At 31.9% G+C, this 16,562-nt stretch overlaps 1 protein-coding gene across 1 annotated transcript; it reads right to left on the bottom strand.

Annotated features, from left to right (window-relative positions):
* Window positions 1-3,763: 3,763 nt before the first annotated feature.
* On the bottom strand, window positions 3,764-16,180 carry LOC115890571 (putative beta-carotene-binding protein). The gene is made up of 5 exons (XM_030910840.1): window positions 16,024-16,180; window positions 15,724-15,964; window positions 15,367-15,500; window positions 15,170-15,307; window positions 3,764-3,957 (listed from the first exon to the last, which is right to left on the bottom strand). The coding sequence occupies exons 1-5, from the start codon at window positions 16,082-16,084 to the stop codon at window positions 3,806-3,808; spliced, it is 726 nt and encodes a 241-aa protein (XP_030766700.1). The 5' UTR covers window positions 16,085-16,180; the 3' UTR covers window positions 3,764-3,805.
* Window positions 16,181-16,562: the final 382 nt, after the last annotated feature.

The following is a 16,562-nucleotide window of genomic DNA, read 5'->3' on the forward strand; positions in this document are numbered from 1 at the left end:
CCGATTTTGATGAGATTTTGGGTGACTATGTTTTGCTAAGTGCTTTAACATTTGAATTTCACAAAAACCAAGAAAAAGTACGGTAACCTTCCCTATTTAAATTTTAGTATAAATATTTTCCAACTCTGCCAACCACAGATTTTGTTTTCGCAAAATTGTCCCTCTAGTATTTACTACATTTTTGTCTCCTGTAAAAAAACGCCACATCGCATAGTTTTTGAGAAAAAACTGTTTGGTTTCGTTTGAAGAATTTATTTTTCTAAAGTACACCTACAAAATATACAGGAACTTCCAATATTCCGTAGACATAGAAGAATTATGTATTTTTGGAATCAAAATATAATATTGCACATCATTTACCTTTATACAAAAATGCTTCGTTTGTCCGTAGAGGACAACAATAAAAAATAAACCCGAACGTTAAAATTTATTATTTTTTTTGAGCTTTTTCGTCGTCGTATCCTTTTTCGGTTTAGGTTTAAAAACCTGTTCAGACACACCATCTCTATATTGGTCGTCCAATATACTTCTCCTTCCTGGATCATCTGACATTCTTTCTACATGTTCTTTCCATTTGTTTTTATATACTCTCACTTTTTCTTCTAATGATTGTATTTTTAGTTCATTTCTTATTGTGTCATTTCTTATTCTATCTTCTCTACTTATTCCTTTTATTTTTCATAAGAACGTCATCTCCGTTGTTCTGAGTCTTTGTTCTTTAACTTTTGTGGTAGTCCAGGCTCCACTTCCGTATAATACTATCGGTAGGTACCGCTAATGTATTATATAGTCTTACTTGCGTTTCTAGCCGTGCTTTGTTTATAAAAGTTTTTGCCATAGTTCTACGCACTGACTGGAATTTATTTATTTTTTCATGTAGTCGTTATCTTTATCATAGGTTATGTGGCATCCCAAGAAGCTGAAGTGCGACATTTGCTGTAATGGTTTATTTCTTAAAACTATTTTGGTGCGGATTCCGACTTTGCCCCAGTGTGCCATCACTGTTGTTTTTTCGGTAGATATTTTTCCATCATATTTTGTTATTATCTTGTCTAGGAGATGAACCTGCCTTTGTAAGGTATCCTCACTTGGTCGTCTGCAAACAGTAGTATATTCAGAAAATATTATCGGTCTATTGGGATACATCTTGGTGCTATTTCTTTCCATTCTGTTATAACCTTGTCCACATATACATATATTAAAAAGTGTAGGGAAAAGAGGACATCCTTGATTTGTACCTCTATTAACTCCTATTATTTTATCCCCTTTTACCATCTTAATATAAGTTCTGTGATAACAGCTCTTTAATACATAAATTATTAAGTGCATGGGGAATCCTTTCTTTATCATTATTTTCCATAACTTGTCTCTATTTACATAATCTAAGGCTTTTTCTAAGTTTATAAAAGCTAAGTGGGTTTGTTGGTTAAATTGTCGTCTTTTTTCTATTAGTTGCTGTAATGAGAAAACGTTATCAATCGTAGAGCGCCTTTTTCGAAATCCACTTTGTTCTTCGAGTAATATATTTTCTGATATTATTTGTACTCGTTTACAGATCATCTTTGCATAGATTTTATATTCTGAATTGAGGAGACTGATACATCTATAATTACCTACTGCAAATTTGTCTGTTTCCTTTTTTAAAGATGGGTTGAACGATACTAATTTGCCATTTAGACGATGTTTTAGCATGGTACTAGCAATTATTATATAAGTGTAGTAAACGGTGTTTAAGGAGAAGCCCACCATACTTGTAAAGTTCAATATTTAGACCATCTGAGCCTGTTGCTTTTCTATTTTTGCGTCTCTCTAAAGCATCGTTCAATTCTTCCAAGGTGAGGGGATCTACATATCCTCTGTAATTTTCATCGATATCATGTTCTCCTGTTATATTTTTGTCTGTCCATAATTCTGTAAAGTATCTTAATTTATGTTGGGTGGGGGTAGTTTTCATCCTTCCTGTACTTTTTCTTGATTTTTGTGAAAGCTAAATGTTAAAGCACTTAGCAAAAGATAGACACCCAACATTTCATTCAAAAAAATCTTATTTAAAAACAACAAAACAACATTTAATAGCTTCATAGTTTTCTCACGCCAATTTGACCAAAAGCAAAAATGGATTCAAGCAGTTCGACGAAACAAGTGAGTAAACAAAGTGCTCGTTACAATCAAAAAAATTTTTGATTGCAACGAGCACTGAAAAACTAGTTTTGACATTAGTTTTAATCATCTGCTGATGATGCTAACATGGTTAGCGAAACGCGCGTCCAGTGTAAAAGTAAAAGTGTTCTGGTGTATTGCGGTGATTTAGTGTTTTAGTTTCCTGTTGTAACACAAAGGGTTCCAACCTCCAACTGTAATTAATTATTATATATCGGCTAATAATGATTTTATTCTTTTGGGCACAGCTCTGAGAGCTATTACAAATAACTTTAAATAAAAAAATAAAATGTTACTATAAATACTCGAGGTATTAAATATAACAAACTGCAGTTGAAATCTAAATAATTATAAATAATATATGCATGAATACTATTAATTATAAATAATATATACATGAATACTATCACAGACTAACTAGTTTTCAGATTACTTGACAAATTGGTGAAGGAACAATTGAGATTCAATACATCATTATTGTGTAATTCCTTAAACAAATTTTACTGTGCTTACTGCATAACATATTCGTAATATTCATAGGCTTTTTTATTTTGTATATGGTACTCGTTTTAGAAAAACTGAAACTTGAGGCGGTTCTTCAATAGGTGAAGACGTACATCCCTAAATTCAATGCTAAAAATATTACAGAAATAGTTGCATCTATATATCTCGATTTGCTATACCACATTGCCAACGGTCAGCGATAACAATCCCTTAAAATAAGAATTTAAGAAAAAGCTTTCCGCCAAGTACGTAATTAAAAATTCACTAAAACCCCTAAAATGTGGTGACCGGACAGTCTAAATTGAATAATTAGAATTAATTAATTTTCATTATCAGACAATTTTTCAGAAATAGGTCCAATGTAAAAAATAATTTATACCGATCTTACTATTACACCAGACATTAATATGTTTTTTTTTATTGAAATCGAAATTTGTTAATATAATTAACATTATATTTCTCAAACACTGGTGTGCCCTCGCAATTCGCCAGGTTATCTGTTATTTATCTGATTACAGAATAATTTACCTCCTAGCGAACATGTACGAATTATCTAATTTTTAATTTTTTAACTAGTTCCTTTACTAAATAATAGGTAAATATGACCATTTTTGTAGGTATTTACCTCTAAGGTTCATATTTTATTCCAAGCAAGTTTTTATTAAATTTTGTAAATTGCATATTTTGACAGATATTTGCGAAAAACTAACTTTTCGACCATTTGGGGTAATTTTTTCGGTTAAAGCCGGCTAAAAACGGTGTTACAAATTTTCCCCAAAAGGTACAAAATCCGCCTGAAAAGTCCCGGTGGACGAATTAAGGCCGTGGTTTCAACCTTCATAGATTTCAGATTATAACGGCCGAAATTCGTATTATAGTTATAACTTTTTTAACTCATCACGAATTTCGTGCTATTCACCTTTCTCCAAAAGATAAACAATAGTTTCAAGTTTTTATTTAACCTTAGCGTTATGCGAATGAAATTGATACTTTGTATTTGACCAGATTTGATGACATTCTAATATCGTTGTTTTACAAATAATTAAAAAAAAGTCTTATGCTATAAACTGGTTATACCGGGCAAAGAAATGAAATAATATTTTAGGAACGAATATCACTTTAATAAGAATACTGGCAGGTATTATTCAGGAAATACTTCATTGTAATCCAAGTTTTTGGTTATTTTGTTGCTTGTCTCCAATAATATCTCAGCCACTTTACGCTCAATGAAAGGTAAAGCCATTTTTATTAAATCTCCTTTGTTATTGTTGATCAAATCTTTAGCCAACTCGTCTGAAATAAAAATAAAATAGTAAAAAATATAGCATGCAGAAGTATATGGAAGGTATATGAGTATGTATATGGGAGTATATGATGCGAGGAAGAAACAGTTTCTCTATATACGTTTTTCATATACATAACAGGATATAAAAATTTCTCCATATACATTATCCATATACATACTCCCATATACATATGTATATGGGAGTATATGATACACCCAGGAAGAAATTTATAAATATCATGGTGTAAAATAAAATGTTCACAAAAGAAATTAATAATATCAGTCAAAATAGAAAATCCAGATCAATCCAAGTTCATTTTAATCCACAGTCAAACTATTTAAAAAATCGTCCAATCATTTCTTATTTTTGAATGGATTTCTATCAAACCATGTTATTATTATACCGGGTGTTGCATCGTCGGACGGGACATAGGAAATCCCATGTAAATTTTAATGGGGTCAATTATTGACTTCCCTAATTATTTTAGAGAATAATTCTATTTAGGTTTATTGAAGAGCACTAAAACCCACATTCAAAAGAATAACTTTAGATATTTTTGATTAGCCCGTTTACGAGTTATCGCCGATTTCTTTGTAAATGTTTCTCCTTTCTTATGGCCCTGTATTGACTTATGAGCACCAGTCAAGGTAAAAGATAACTATCAAATGAAGTTGTCATTTCAGAAATTTACCTATTTAGTGCTTTATTATTAAGGAAAACTCATTCCTACACCGGAAATCTTCAAGGTGTATTTATAAATACAAATTAATATGAATTAAAGTAAAATAAAGTAATCAATTACAAGGATAATTATAGTATTATTACAATATTCAATAACTTATTATTTAGGTACAATAAAATTGTTAGAACTTTAGGATGAAGGAAAAGAAGATGTTCAAATATTCCTCCATCGACTGCTAGACAATAACCCAGGCGATCATAAAATTCTCTTCTTACATTCGCTAGTTGGTAAACTGAAATTCTATTGCATTCGGCAGAAATAGCATTTTTTAACTCGTCTAGATTTGGGTATTTTTTATCCTTATATATCCTGTTTTTTAAATGGCCCCAGGGAAAGAAATCATTTGGCGAAATATCAGAAGACCTTGCTGGCCAATTTACTGTATGATTTAGGCCAATAACGTTTCCGTTAAAACTATTGTCTAAATATTCCCGAACAGCCAGGGTACTATGTGCCGGGCAGCCATCCGTTTAGTACCAAACTTCCTGATTTTCCCTAGCGGCATCATGCAAAGCAGGTAAAACATGATTTTCGAGTAGTTCCAAATAATATTCTGCTTTTAAATTTCGCGTAATAATGGCCCGATAATATTGTGTCCGAATATCCCTGCCCAAACATTTACTTTCTGTGGATATTGCGTCCTTGTTTCGACAAACCTGTGTTGGTTTTCTTTGTTCCAATATCGATAATTTTGAACATTGGGTTCATTATTTAAGGTAAACGTGCATTCATCAGTGAAACATATGTTTTTAAAAAATTCCCTATCCGTGTTTGCTCTTTCCATCATATCAAAACAAAACGCCTGCCGCCGTATTTCGTCCCCACCTCGTAGCTCTTGGTGCTTTTCATATTTGAATGAATAGTATTTGTGTCGTTTCAAAATTCGAAACGCTGTAGAGCAATCTATTCCTATTTCATCCTCAAGTTTTCTTGTGCTGATCTTTCCATCGTTCTCTTCCACGCACAATAGAACTTCCAACTCGGTATCACTTCTTGCATCTTCTCTTTGTTCCTGCCTTGCTTCAGATCTGCAGTTATTTATTAGGGTACCTTTGGTCTCAAATCTCTGGATATTCCTTGCGATTGTAGATTTTCCAGGTATCGGTCTATTCGGATACAAAGCAGCAAACATGTCCGACACCTTTTGATAACTATTTCCTTGATAATACCATTTAATCATCAATACTTTTTCTTCGGTAGTGTAATTCATGGCTAATATTTTTGATGTAGGTATGAGTTTTTAATAATAATAATAAAGCACTAATTAGATAAATTTCTGAAATGACAACTTCATTTGACAGTTATCTTTTACCTCGACTGGTGCTCATAAGTAAATACGGGGCCTTAAGAAAGCAGAAATATTTAAAAAGAAATCGGCGATAACTCGTAAACGGGGTAATCAAAAATATCTAAAGTTATTCTTTTGAATGTGGGTTTTAGCGCTCTTCACTAAAATTAAATAGAATTATTCTCTAAAATAATTATGGAAACCAATAATTGACCCCATTAAAATTTACATGGGATTTCCTATGTCCCGCTCGACGATGCAACACCCGGTATATAAAAAATCTTTTATTGAACATCGAGTCAATCAATAATTTTTCCAATCAGCTCCATATAATAATTATGTTGCCAGTATTACTCATCAAGCAATACTACTGTTATTTTAATCAATTAAGGGCGCGTAAAACAAACATAACATATATACAATTTTACACACTCATTTACTATAACAAAATTAATAATCAATATATTGTAATTATATTCCTGTAGATTGAGTGAAAAGTTTTGTTCTTAAATTTCTACTCTACATATTATCAACGCGTGTTCAAATATTAATTTTGTGGAATATATATTAACATAAAACGAGATGTAATTAACGCAATATCATTGTAGCAATAGCTATTTTAGAAACGGCTAGGTTTACTTATTTTACTGAGATTTATGAAAAAGATCCTTTGCCTCGCGTACAGATACCGCCACGTTTTGGTTATAATATATATAATAGCTCAAAACGAAACAAAATTGAACGAGGCAACGGGAAACGCCAAAAAAAAAAATCTCTCCACGCCAATAAATAAAATGTGACAAAGTTGGGCGACGAAATTCGACCTTGGCCTGTTTGGAAGAGTTCTCCGCATAGTGTAGAGTTATGTAGAGACTGTTGAGAGAAAAAGCGTCCAAAAGCTAAAGTCCACAAAACAAATTTCTGATAAAAATCAAATAAACTAACTTATCAAAAACCATTAAAATTTAATGTAAATGAATGAAATTTTATTTAATGTTCAATTGATAAATAAATAATTTATTAGATTATTTTTATTTTATTTTATAGTTATTAGGTATTTTAGTTCATTTTTATTCAATATTTCAGTAGCACCAAAGAAAATAATAATGACAGTGCTGAATGTTTACAAAGGATACAGCGGCTGTATATCCGATTCTGACTCTACTCTACAACTTCAGCCGGATCTACAACTAATCCGGTTCAAATATGCTGATAATTACCGTGAGGGCCTGTTGTGACACTGCAATTTTTGCTGCATACTCTCTCGTGCGGCGCGGCGTCTAATGAAATTACATTTACAGAACAAATGTTTGTCACTTTATTCGACAATTATTATTACTTTACATTATTACGCTTTAATTTATTTATTCATTATCAAGCATTTTGTTTTAAAAAGCAACCCAAATATTGTGTAATAGAGATGAGCAACAAATCGCAAACTGCGTTTCAATCGCAGCGCTTTAAAAATCGCAATTGCAACCTCCGATTGGCTCTCATAGGAAACTGCGACTGCAATTTCTTCCATTTGGAAGTTTTAATTTAGGCAACCAATCTACAGTTGCGATTTTGCTGCGATTGTTATTGTATAAACTAGGACCATGACAACCTTCTATCTGCGAGTTTGAATTTTTAGGAGTTGCGATTTGCGATTTTGTTGCTAATGTAATTTTGTAGTCCATTGAAGCATTTTATAGTAAACTGCAATTGATTTTTTTCTCTGATTTTATTTATTTATAGAGAAGGTATTATTTTCTAGCGCCAAGATCATAATATACCGGGTGTTCGCCCCAATATCTTTTTTTATTTTTTTCTAATAAAAAAACAAGATTTGGTATGTTCGCATATGACATAAATTAGGACTGATTGACGTATTCAACTTTTCTCGATCACTTACTATAGTTGGCACCTTCGGTATTTTTTTACTTTATTCGATAGAAAATAACACTCTCAATAGAATGGCATATCATATGTCAACTTTTCACATTTACACTTAAAAATCGTATTTTTAATTTCAATCTAGAGTGCCATGGCTGTGTTAAAAATACTAATTTTTAATCAAGGATCCTTGCAAAAAAAATTAATTGTCTATTATTTTTCGTGTGTCGTCCTGACCGATTAAAAGATGCCCAAATAGTATTTTTAATCATATCTCAATGTTTTCAAATGGAACGAGGATGGCTCATTAGCTAATTTAGTAAAAGCATTTCTTTACGAATAATTTGGTACCGCACACACTTGGTAATTCGAGTCAAATTGTCGTTATGAATCGCTTGTTACAAGTTCAAATAAACCATACGCGAAAATGTCTAAAGTTGATATACGATATTTCATTCGTTTCAGAATAGTTTTCTATCGAATAAAGTAATAAAAATACCGAGGGTATTATTAAAAAATGAAAAGTTCTAGATATTTACGATAATTTACGATGAAACAGGATTGAATACAAATCAATTGAATACGTCTATCAATCTTGATTTATGTCATATAATAACGTAACATATAGTAACCTAAGTGGCAGGAAACTAATCCTAGAAGCAGACAGGCAGACGCAAGATTTTACTATTAGTGGAGGTGTCCCACAAGGATCGTTACTTGGACCAACCTTATGGAATGTTCTATACGACGATCTGTTCCGGATTGATATGCCAACGGGCGTGACTTTAATTAGTTTCGCTGATGATGTCGCTATGGTTGTAACGGCACAATGAGGAAACAGTAATGAATTTGGGAAACGCCGCCCTAGCAAGAGTAACACACTGGATGATGGAACATCAACTCCAGTTGGCACCACATAAAACTGAGGTTGTAATATTGACAACACGAAGGAAGATGACTCCCATATCTTTTCAAATTTTGGGGTCTGAAGTTGGACAGAGTAAGGCATTGAAATATCTAGGGGTATGGCTCTAGCACTGTCTACAGCAAGCTAACTTTTGTAGAGCAAAATTACTGGTAAAGCAGAAAGAACTGTTACGGCGCTATCCTTGTTGATGCCAAATATCCGAGAGGTCATCCGAAAGACGGATCTTGACAAGCGTTGTGCATTCACAAATTCTATATGCCGCACCGATATGGCACAAAATAGTTGAGAATCGCAAACGTTTGCAGAAGCTTGTTAGCGAGCGGTTCCGTTGTAGTTGGTGAAGTAAAAGGAGGCGGTTTTTTTAGTCGGTAAGAATCCGACACTACCTCGACAACTAAACACCAGTCGTGGTGTCTTATGCAAGATTTTTTCCCCTCCAACAAAAAAAAATGTCATATAATAACGCACCTAATCTTGATTCTTTATCTAAAAAAATAGGGCTGAGCTACCTTAAAAAAATAGTTTCTTAAGATCATTTAAAAATTGAAGACTACACGGGAAAAACGAACTAAGTCCAAAAAAAATGGAAATTGCGATAACACTGCCATCTTATGCCCATCAAGTGTCCGTTCCAAAATAGGAATAATGTAACACTGAAATAATTATCTAAGTCCACTAAAATCAGCGATTAAAATATTAATACTTTGGAAAAGCGATCTAAGTCCACGTGAATGCACGGAAGACCGATCCAAGTCCATATTTCATGTTTTTAAACATATCAACGCATACAAAACGAATAAAAATAGCTATATATTCAGCACCACAACAACTTTATGCTGACCTAATTCCTTTGCCCAAACTCAAGTATGAGCAGTTACAATTTTTGAAAAAGTTCGTGGATGAATCTCTGCAAGACTACTACACAAATTTGCCTTGTGCGTCAAACAGTGCTCATCTAAACGATGCAGATATGGTGAGTAATATCAATTAAAGTATATTGTTTTTATTTCTGCCTAAGAAAAGAAGTCTGATTATGTCTATTGTGTCACTAGTTTTAAATTCAAAGAAATTAAATTCTGGAAATGTTCTAGTGGAACCATAAGGGAACTGTCTAGTAGTGTAGTTTCATTTTATCAGAAACAAATCGCCATTCTTAAGTAAAAAATAATCTAATGCTAATAATATTAATAAAAAAATAATAACAAAAATAAGAAATAAATAAAAAAATATTAAGAAAATATAATTAATACAATATTAATAATAAAAATGAGAATAAAAACATATTTTTCTCTTTATTCCAGCATGAGTAATACTCGGAGTAACCACATACAGAATTATTCCATATGGACTTGGATCACTTTTCCATTGAACCAAGCGAATACGAGTTTTATTTTATCTAACAAATTTGCTACAAATTATTTTTCTTTGTTTTGTCTGTTAATCAGTTAATGTCTATACATATAACTATTGATAAAAACTTCTTACGATTCGCTACATTTTATTATTTCTTGTCCTTTAGTCTTTAAAGTTTCAAAATCATGTATCTCAAAAGTAAGAAAATGTGACTTAGATCGTTTTTCCCCTGTAGTCTTCAATTGGACAAAGAATTAGACTCAGTTATCTAATTCTTGCACGAAAGATAAAATTTGCCAGGTTGCATTGGATATTCTCGGTGTAACCTAACTCACAATTGCAACCGAAATGGGACACACTATACATAAATATCCTGTACCCAGGGTAGAACATATAAAATTTTAAAATACCCCATGCGTTGAAGTAAACAGTGACAATACCAATATAGTAACTTTAATGGAATAATCCATAAAAACTTAACGGGCATCAATTAAACAAAAAAACTGCAATATATCATATACGTCTGTATTTAAAATGAACTGAAAATGCCTATTTATTACCTTCCAATTATGTTTTGACCTCAACCAAATTATCATTAATTAAAATATGTAATTATTTCAGTGCTGATTAATCATTAATTAATATATGTCAACTGTACCATTAGTTTATATTTTTTAAACAATGTCTTTTTTTAGGTATTCATTATTATTTACAAAAAACAACAGGGATTTTATAAGTAGGTTTTAATAAATATATAGATCTGAATATCAACGTTAGTAAGTCTATTGATATTAGAAATTAGAAAGAAGTTTATAAGTTTAGATTATTGTTTCTGGGACATGTGTTTTAATAATTAAAACAATTAACAGCAAAAAAATCTAGAATAATAAATATTTTCGTTTAAAAAATGTAATTACTATTAATAATAATAATTTAATACTTAGTCAATTAATGACTACATATTTCAATTTTTGTAGAGATATTTTAAATATTTATTAATAAAATAATTTATACAGTATGTCCTCGGATTGTCTTTACAAAAGGAAAAACTTATTTATTATTGAAATTTTGAAAAAATGCATGCTTTATAAAATTTTTTGCTTCTTCTAAAATGGTTAATCCTGTTTGCACTTTTCCTAATTTCCATACCGTTTTAAAGAAAATTAGAGAAAACATGAAAATATTGTTGAAAAAAGTCCTAAAAATCAAATGGCGTTTCTATGGTAATATTATTTCGATTTCATTCTTTAGTAGATGATTGTTATTAATTTTGATTAACCTCATATTTTTTGCTGTTGTTAACGTATCATATTTTCCGATAACTATTTTCAACCTTCCGTAGCGTTGGACTAAATAAGTTTTGTGCTCCTTTAACATTTTAAAACAGCAAGAAATATGACGTTTATTAAAATTCCATCAACAACAATCTATCAAAGAATGAAAACGAAATTATATTATCATAGAAACGCGTTTTGATTTTAGGACTTTTTCCGGAAAAAAATCAACTATATTTTCATGTTTTCTAAATTTTCTCTAAAACGGTATGAAAATTTGGAAATGTATAAACTGGATTAACCATTTTAAAAGTAGCAAATTTTTTTATGAAGAATGCATTTTTCTCAAAATTTCAGTAATAAAGAAGTTTATCCTCTTGTAAAGACAATCCTAACATTGAAAATGTAGGTAAATATTTCTTTAACTAATATCGTAATTAAATGTTTAGAAATACTGCTTACATAAATTCAAAACTTGTTATTCACTAACCTAAGTCAACAAATTTTAAATGTATGAAAGCATATGGAAATACCCTATCCTCGAGAAACAATATGATGCTGATCTTGAAAATGGACACATTTAATAAAATAATTGAAATTAAAATAAACTATTTTGTTATCAAAACAAGTGGGAGGACAAATCCCCGGTGGTGGAAAATTGACAGAAGCAAGCAAAACAGCTCATAGTTAACACTAGCCAAAAGTTGCGAAACTTGATAAGCAAAGGCAGGAAAACTGTCAAAAGTATAATGGATATACTAACAGCGCTCAGTAGCCTTTTAAAGTTGATAGGTTTTATAAAATCACGGGATTCTGAAGAAAAAACAGTAGAATAAATACTATCTCAATGTAATAGCCAGTGCAAAATGCGCGTTGTTTTAGACTGAGCCATGGTTTAGACTGGAGCTATTTGCAGCACACGATGGTCACCTATGGTGACAGTCTTTGTACTGTCATCATTGGCAAAATGCTAGATGAAAGTCCCAATTTCTTTATTAGACTTAGTGAAGAGACAAAATTTACCTCAAAGAAGAAGAGACAAAATCTACCTCATTAAATATATCTATCTATTACATATTTCTAAAAATTACTACTAATATAATACTAATAATTTTGAAAGTGAGAGAGTTCTTGAATCTTAAAGTGTTAAAGTTAAAGTGTCTTCATTTTAGTTTTTTTTTGTTATAAAAAAACTTTAAACTTTAGTCAATAAGGAGAAAATCTATAATTTTCTTTAATCTTCAAAAAACAAACGTTTAGGCTAGAAGCTTTCATTAGTGTCATATTCGGCCCTTTAACAAGGGAATTCCAATACAGAGCTGCGCTAGAAGTAATTCTGGACTTGCAATCAAGCCACTGTTTCGTGAAGGACCTGGCCACTAAAGATGCCCTAAGATTAAGCAGGGAATCCAATCTGTGGAACCAGACCAACTACGGTCACTCGAGAATATTGCCAATGATAGGGAAATTCATGGCGAACATCACTCCATATCTGCTGGAGCAGAAAACGAACTATATGCTCATCAAACATGATTTTGGAGAAAAGATAAGGATTCGCATCCCGACAAGAGAAGAATGGGAAAGCAACCGAGTAATGAACACTTAAAAGATAGCAGTCTACACGATGCTTCCGCAACTTCAGGAGGCACAGGTATAGGCATCTTCTCAGAGGAACTAGACATCCGACGATCTTTAAGGCTATCGGAGAATTGTAATGTTCTACAAGCAGATGTTAAAGCCATAAAAAAAGCGGCTTGTTGTATACGACAGAAAATTGCTGATGACGGGATATCGTGATATATTCTGACAGCCTGGGCGCTTTAAGAAGAATTACCATGCAATCAAGGAGATCGAAAAGGGTGATGAACTGCCGAGAAGCATTGTCCTGGCTGCGTCAAGGCGGGCTACTCTGTGCTTGGTGCCAGGCCACAGCAATGTGGTGGACAATCAAAGCAGACAGACTCGCTAAAGAAAGGGATAGGGGAGAAGCCGTAGCAGATGGCCCACCACTTGTGACGATCAACAAACTAAAGGAAGCTATAAGATCTACCATCAAGGCAAAGCAGCAGGAGACGTGGCAACACCGTGAGGACTGCGCTACAGCTCGAAGACTATGGCCAATGGTAGATAGCAAAAAGAAAAAAACAACTTCTACAGCGCAAAAAGAACCTTATACGCATAATTATTGTAGTTGTCATCACTGGAAACTGCCCCACGGGGGTAAACTTCGTGAAATGGAAGATTTCCAATGATGACTACTGCAGACAATGTGGAGAGAACGAAGAAACCATAGAGCACCTGCTTTACCGACGCTTTAAAACTTTAGGTGAAGGTTTTTTGGAGGAACTAGAGCACTTTGGAGGAACAACAGCACTTTTGAGCATTGATGTCAAAAATTGGGCCGAACCCGCATATACAAGGTGGTTTGAATTGTATTCGGGAAACTTCAGCAGCATATTCTGCAGATGAAAATAATTTTAAAAAAATCTTATAAATGTATGTCCTAAAATGCCAAGTGTTGGAGATACAGGGTGTAGAAATTTCATTTTTATTACGAATTTTTTCAAATAATTTCTGAACTAATATCGATTTTTGATGAAAATTGGTGTCTTTTGGACATGAGAAATTTTATTTCGATGTTAATATGACTCCTACTTGTAGGGGGGATACTGAATGAAAAAATATATCTATTTTTTGCCATTTTTTAGGTAAACAGGCGTCTTGATAGAAATCACTTAGAATAACCGTTGTCAAGATATTTGAAATGTAAATAATTATCAATACATATCATCATTGACAAAAAATAAATATGTTCACTAGATTATACTTGTTATTTTTTTAAATTAATCATAAATTTTTGATGAAATAGTTTCCGTTGAACCTGGCACAAAAAAATCAATTTTATGATTTCAGCCAAACAACTATCTTGACAACATGTTCAATTTTTGGCAATGATGATATGTATTGATTATTTTGATTTATTGATTATTTGAAAAACGATTATTTGTAGCGATTTTTACCAAGATACCTTTTTACATAAAAACGGCGTTAAGTATATTATTTTTTCACTCAGTAGATTTATACAGATATGGACAAAAATATATTATTCTTCAAAACCTTTAAAAAATATGTAGGTGCAGCTCCCAACAAGTGGGAGTCATATTGACATTGAAATCAAATTTCTCATATCAGTAAACTGCCAGACACCAATTTTCATCCAAATATCGACATTAGTTTCAATTAGTTCAGTTTTCATTAGTTTCAAATTCTTTGGAAAAAGCCGAAATAAAAATGAAACTTCTACACCCTGTATCTCCAAAACCAAGCATTTTAGGGCATACATTTATACGAACTTCTTTTTACACATTTTTCTCTGCAGAATATGCTGCCGAAGGTTCCCGAATACAATTCGAACCACCCTGTAACCACTTTAATATATAATTTGTCTTTGTTTTTAATAATTATACTAAAAACAGAAATACAGTCTGGAAGACACATTTGAGAAATTAAAAAACTGCCTTTTTAAAAGCAGCGCTAAAGGTAACTCGAAAAAAAAAATTTGGCACAAAACAATATAATTGGCCCACTTGTAGGGGTTAAGGCCTTTTTACGCTTCTATATACTATTTTTATTTAAGTTAATGTAATAATAATTTAATTAAAAGTGATTTGGCTGTTGTGAAAATAACAAAGTGCTGGGAAAGTATTATTATAAATCAGATTTCCTTCGATATACAATATAAAAAAATAAGTTACTTACTTAATGCTGGATTTGACTTAAACAAATCCCCAAAGTCTACATTGAAGTCCTTGACGCCAATTTTAAAGTTGAACGATTTAAACATTAGATGATTTTCTTCTAGTTCGCCTTGTATCACAGCTTGCCCATTAATTCCACCTTAAAATAAATAATAAATTCAAAATTTACTCTTAATTGTTTTAATATAAAATACTTACTGACATTAGCATGAAAGTCGCCATTTTCTTTAATAGGATTCTGCAGAATTTTAAGATTAATATTATATGCTCCGACAATATCCAAGAATGGAATTGTGACACCGACTCTGTAAGTCATCTTGTCTATATCCAGTCTGAAAGTCACAGCTAGTATTAGTCAAAAATTTCAAGTACAAGCAAAAGTTTGTTATTATCTTAAATTCTGTCACGAGTTATATAAAAAAAAATTTGGAACTGCGAAAAGATAAAATGCATTAAGTATTTTAATGTATTATACAAACTCTTTCAACAACTGTTGCAGTTCTATGCGAATTTCATGTGTGTTAACAGAATACAGTACATGTATGCTTGTCTTACTTCAGTTTAGTAATTTCAAAATCTCCTGCTCCACGCACTTGTAAGTTTTCCAAATATGCATATAATCCAGATTTCTCTGATCCTTGGAAAATAGTTACTTTATCTAAAAGGAAGGGATCGATTCCAGGGGCATCTATTTCAGGTAGACCTTCAGCCAATTTGGGTTTAAGATGTTCGATGGATTCTTTAATGCAAGCCACGACATTTGGATCTTTTTTATGACATATATGTATATAGTCAGCTAGAATTCGTTAAAATGTAATAAAAGAGAAAATTATCGAAAATTCAAAGTACACTTACGAACTTCGCTCAAAACGAACCCGAACAATAATACATACAAGGTAAAGTAAGCTCCAACCATTGTAACGAAGTGGTTAGAAAAAAGGAAATACTCGCAACTGATTTGCAACACCCATTATTTATACTTTTATAGAAAATTCGTAACTGATGATGGCAAATGACTGGCTTGCAAATAATTAAGTACGTAATACGTATTTACAGAGTGAGGCAACTTATAATTATGATAAAGAAATCATCATTAAGGTTGAAACGGTTAGATAGAAAAAAACAGATTTTTTACGATAGGAAAATTTAGGTGAGAGAAGGTCAGTTTTATTTTTATGCCTTTGAAAAAGAAGAATTTAAGAAGGAAATATGAGAAACAATATAATTTAGAATATACGCGTCCACCAAATATATAGCAACAAAAAACGTAATTATCTTCTTCAAACCAGCTTTATTATTGTACAAGTTCGGTTTCAAGGTGCGTGGAAAACCCAAAATGCGATGTTTTTTGATATAGTTCCGCTGCTGAATTTACATAAGATACAGTCCTTCAA

The sequence above is a fragment of the Sitophilus oryzae genome, unplaced genomic scaffold (assembly GCF_002938485.1).
Source record: "Sitophilus oryzae breed Bouriz unplaced genomic scaffold, Soryzae_2.0 scaffold_882_pilon_pilon, whole genome shotgun sequence".
NCBI lineage: Eukaryota > Metazoa > Arthropoda > Insecta > Coleoptera > Curculionidae > Sitophilus > Sitophilus oryzae.